This window comes from Ipomoea triloba, chromosome 15 (genome assembly GCF_003576645.1).
Source record: "Ipomoea triloba cultivar NCNSP0323 chromosome 15, ASM357664v1".
NCBI lineage: Eukaryota > Viridiplantae > Streptophyta > Magnoliopsida > Solanales > Convolvulaceae > Ipomoea > Ipomoea triloba.
The window spans coordinates 2306432-2310915 of record NC_044930.1 but is presented as its reverse complement, the minus strand read 5'-3'; the positions used below and the strand labels follow the sequence as shown (position 1 = coordinate 2310915).

The window sequence follows — 4484 nt, the reverse complement described above, 5'->3', positions numbered from 1 at the left end:
CACACAAATTCTCATTGAAACATCACCCTATCCTCTTTATATATGATATTATTTAACATCGGTATTGATTTACACTATATAAAAAGTGATGGATGCTATGTATATTTTTAAAAAAAGTTGTGGGAAAAAGAAAAGTTGTCTCATTTATAAATTCTATGGGCAATCTTTGTAGGCCCACAGCCTAGTTGTTAGTTGGGAGTTGGATGAATAATGTTGTCCAGCTTGTTGTATTGACTATACAAAGAACCGAAAGGCCCGCAACACGCTGGTAGAATCGGTGGCATTATTTTATAATTTGTACCCGAAATGACACCTCACAACTCCTGTCCAGGAGATGACCGGTTGAGATTTTTTATTTATTATTATTATTATTATTATTATTATTTTTTTTTTTGTAAATCACGCAGGCATTAAGTTTTTAAGTTCTAATAATCAAGTCAAAGACCTTACGCTCAAACTGCATAACTGTGGTCCTCCTAAGTGAGAAGTCAGAGCGTTGGCTCTACTACATTGTAACAGAGTCAATAGTATTAAAAAAAAAGTTCTAATAATCAAAAGTCAAAAGTAATAATGGTCATATTTAATTATTAAAAATATTAATTAAAGCCAAGCCCTCTCATTATTACTACTAATTATTGTTTACTAGTGCAAGTAAATATATGAAAATTTTATATAATCGGTTCATCACCGCTCTTAGTTTAAAGACTGATGAAAGAAATAAATCGCAAAATATGTTTCAACTGACTCAGTAATTCGCAAGATGTGCTTCAATTAGTCTACATATTCTCAAATGCTTATTGTGTACTAGTGCCAACCGCTTGGCCAAATATATACCTCATTTTTTGTGTTCTTGATATGATTCAAATTTTATGTATTGTAACTGCTAACAAAACAAAGCTTATAAATTTATTTCGTGTTGGTTGCATGATTAGTTGAGTTAGACCCGAGATTATGTGAAACTTTCATGCTATACCATCACAAGGCATCACAATGAACCAACTAAGAAAAACAAGAAGAAGACGATGATGATGATGATGAGTTGAATAGCAATGGAAAGAATGGAATTATAAATAATTGATTGCTCATCATTTATCTAACATCATTCATCAATATCTTCATAGTTACTCCAAGGAAGTTCATTTATGGAAGACTTTGTAGTTATAACAAGAAGCCAATAAAAATCATAATTAATTTTGACTATCAAAAAAATGTTTAATTTGTTTGGATCAATTTTAACTCACTCAACACATTTTGCATAAAAAATAGAGAAGAAATATTGATGAAGGCTATCCGAGTCGAGCTTGAGTTCAAAATAAATAAATAAATAGAGCTTAGTCAAACTTGAGTCGAGCTTGAATTCAAATAAATAAATAAATAGAGCTTAGTCAAACTTGAGTTGAGCTTGAGCATCAAATTTTGACTATTCAAGCTCGTCTCGACTCGGTTACACCCCTATTTATTTGCTCTATATAGTCAAGGCTCAAGATCAACCAATATATGATCTTTCACCATGTATGCATGTAGATTGTCCAAAAGCCAGTAGATTTCTGTTTATATTAAGAGAGACCATAATAGCTACATAAGTGACACAAAAACTGAAAACAAATGGGCATAGAAAGAAAAGACCCCTCAAAAATTGAACAAATGTGTAGTTGTGTCAAAAATAAAGGTTGAAAATATGACACTTTGGATTTTGTATCATGTTATTAACTTCGAGTTCTCTATACCTTTGTGAAGTTCCTGTGCTCCCTTTCGACATGTTCCACGAGGGAAACTGGGTCGTGAAAACCTTTACTGCATCTCGGGCAGATGTCAACTGTCGAATTTGTAATGCTCTTCCTTTCGTGGACGTTCTGGACATGATCCACGAGGTCCACAACCGAGGAGAATCGCATGCTGCACTGTGGGCATTGTTCTACGTTTCCACCGGTACTCCCACTCGTATTCCCAGCTTGTCTTGTGGCTCGGCTGTTAAGGCTGCCCCGGTCTTTTCCTTTCTGCAGTGCTTGATTGAACTCGGTGCTCAGTTTTGCCATTCCAGCTCCAGCTTTTGCCCGAACAGAAGATGCTGCCCCGAGGAAAGTGGTGGCCCAGCTCGAGGAAGAAGTAGCGGGAGCATGCTTTGTCTCGTCCTTTCTACTCTTACTCAAATAGCCCATGAATGGGAAAGACGTTTCGGGTTTCCTAGGTCCAGGACATTTGTGATCAGGTCCAAACCGGTGCTTCAAACAGTGATCTAGAGTACAATCTCGACACTTAATTGTGTTTGAGAATGTCAGGAGTTCTTTGCAACCAGGCACAGGGCACTTCCTCTTCTTCGTGGATTTTTCATAGTTTGACGGATCACAATCAATGTTCACATGCAACTCCCAGGTCACATTCGGGTCTTCATCTGGAATTAAGTGAACACCTTTAGCACACAGCGGACAGACAACTACCGTAACATCGTTTTTATTGGCCGTTGGACAGTGATGCCTCAAGTAGCTTCGATGCTCTAGACAAAATACCTATCAGATACAAGAGTTATATCTCTAGAAAAAAAAATTGATACGAGGGGAAGACAAAAACAAAAGCAAAAACCAAGATCAACAAAAATCTAGGTCTGCAGCATCATATGAATATGATCATACGCTGTGAAGCTATCTAAAACATAAAAAGAATCCTGGAAATACAAAGTCTGCAAAGCAAAAACTCAAAACTAATTTCGATTAGGGGGAAGCAGTCTACATGATCTATGCACTAGATAAACATCGATCCCTTCAGCACAATGAGAAGTGAAGTCACAGTTTTCGAGCAAGGTTGGGGGTCGGGTCTTCCCTCTTGAGACAATCAAGCTGCCCTATATAATCATTGTTTCTATTAATTCATGTAATTCATCACCCCAACCAAGTTGGAAGGGGGTTTATTGGCCTTCTTCGTTTGAGCTAGTCAGCAATGGACAATCTAGGCTGCAGGGTTTAACCGGTGCACACCCTAGGTGGCTGCGGAGTTCCCTCATCACTCAAAAAAACAAGTGAAGATTTCTATCAACATTATGCTTAAACAAATTCTACAATCAGGCCACATTTAAGTTATTCATCTTAGTTAAAAATTTCCCAAGATTTTCTAACATCTTTTTTTCTGATTTTTTTCTTCTTCCAGGCTTGGGAACAGTTCTCTCAATGCCCAGTTAGAGAGTAAGGATTGCCATTAACCTGTTCTTTAACCTCACCTCATTAAAAACCAGAGCTAAACACTATTCCCTTCTAATCTTCACAAACAAATACATGGAGCCAATAAATTCTTAAATAGCCTATCAGCCAATTTTGGCTTATTTGACTACTATTAGCTATTTAACTTGATTAAAAAATCAATATAAATCTTTGGTTAATCAACTTTTTGTAACTCCAAAATGATAAAATTCAAAAAGTTGCTCAAAGTAACTTTTTCAATTAACTCTTTGAGAAAATAATTATACTAAGCTGCAAACAACTAATTTACCAAACACATCTCTACAATCAGCTAAAAGCTATCGTAACCGACATTTACCAAACAATCAAACTAAAAAAACAAATTAACCAGGAAAGGTGATTCTGAGTGCATTTCATATGGACACAATGGGAGAGATGGAGGTATGTAAGGTACCTTCTGACAGCAATCGCAGGTGAAGGGCAGGAAATCAATCTGCCGGCAATCGTCGACGGAGCAGTGCTTTCCCAGGTTTGGAAGTTCCGGCGTCCCCATTACCTGTAAACACGTAAATCAGTGCGAGGAAGGAAAAAAAAAATCAAATCTTGGGAATATTTCTGTGAACTCGATAATGTGGATTCCACCTTCACGTAGAGAAAAGAGTCTGCGAATTGAGATAGATCAGAGAAATTGCGCGTTCGACGACTTCTTCTGCACAGTAGACCGAGTAGTAATTTGACGTTTTCGTTTTTCTTTTCGATTTTGCAACTTGACGGTACGAATTACGTCAACGGAGGATTAGAATCTTCGACTGCATCAAAATCTTCACGTCCCTTAGAGATTTTTGGAGTTTAAATATCCTATCATATAGAAAAATCAATTTAGTCGGCCCAATTCTAATGATAATACAGATTTAAAATTGTCTCTTAAAGAGTTACAGCTATGGCCTAAGTTTAATATTGTATTTTTAATACACCTTAACGTAGTATATGTTTTGTCAACTTTGATTGAGATAAGTTCGAGCCTAAGATTTTTTTTTAATGAAAATCAATAAGTTAAAGAATAATAAATAATTAATGAAATATTTCTTTACTAAAGTTTAGTAAAAGTAAATAATAATAGAATGTAAAGTAAGAAAATTAAAAAATAAAATACTAAAATCAAAATGATCTGAACGATTCATTTGATCAAATAATTGGACAGACATTTTTTAATTTATGTTATAGGTCTGACATATTATTGTATGGACCGTGGTCCACACAGCTATGTGGACCACGGTTCACAACGACGTCGTTGAATTTTACGAGTTAGAATAA

At 35.8% G+C, this 4484-nt stretch overlaps 1 protein-coding gene across 2 annotated transcripts; it reads right to left on the bottom strand.

The window, feature by feature from the left end:
* Window positions 1-1331: 1331 nt before the first annotated feature.
* LOC116006048 (zinc finger AN1 and C2H2 domain-containing stress-associated protein 16-like) lies at window positions 1332-4001 on the bottom strand. Of its 2 annotated transcripts, XM_031246304.1 has the most exons (3): window positions 3813-4001; window positions 3625-3726; window positions 1332-2507 (listed from the first exon to the last, which is right to left on the bottom strand). In XM_031246304.1, the coding sequence occupies exons 2-3, from the start codon at window positions 3721-3723 to the stop codon at window positions 1722-1724; spliced, it is 885 nt and encodes a 294-aa protein (XP_031102164.1). In that variant the 5' UTR covers window positions 3724-3726; window positions 3813-4001; the 3' UTR covers window positions 1332-1721. The 2 variants fall into 2 exon arrangements, with proteins under 2 accessions (XP_031102164.1, XP_031102162.1); XM_031246302.1 differs by having other exon boundaries at window positions 3625-4001.
* Between the last annotated feature and the right edge of the window lie 483 nt (window positions 4002-4484).

Coding starts and splice junctions, on each gene's coding strand:
- LOC116006048 (XM_031246302.1), bottom strand. CDS start 3,723: ATGGGGACGCCGGAACTTCCAAACCTGGGAAAGCACTGCTCCGTCGAC. Junction 2,508..3,624: donor CCTGCGATTGCTGTCAGAAG/GTACCTTACATA, acceptor TGTATCTGATAG/GTATTTTGTCTAGAGCATCG.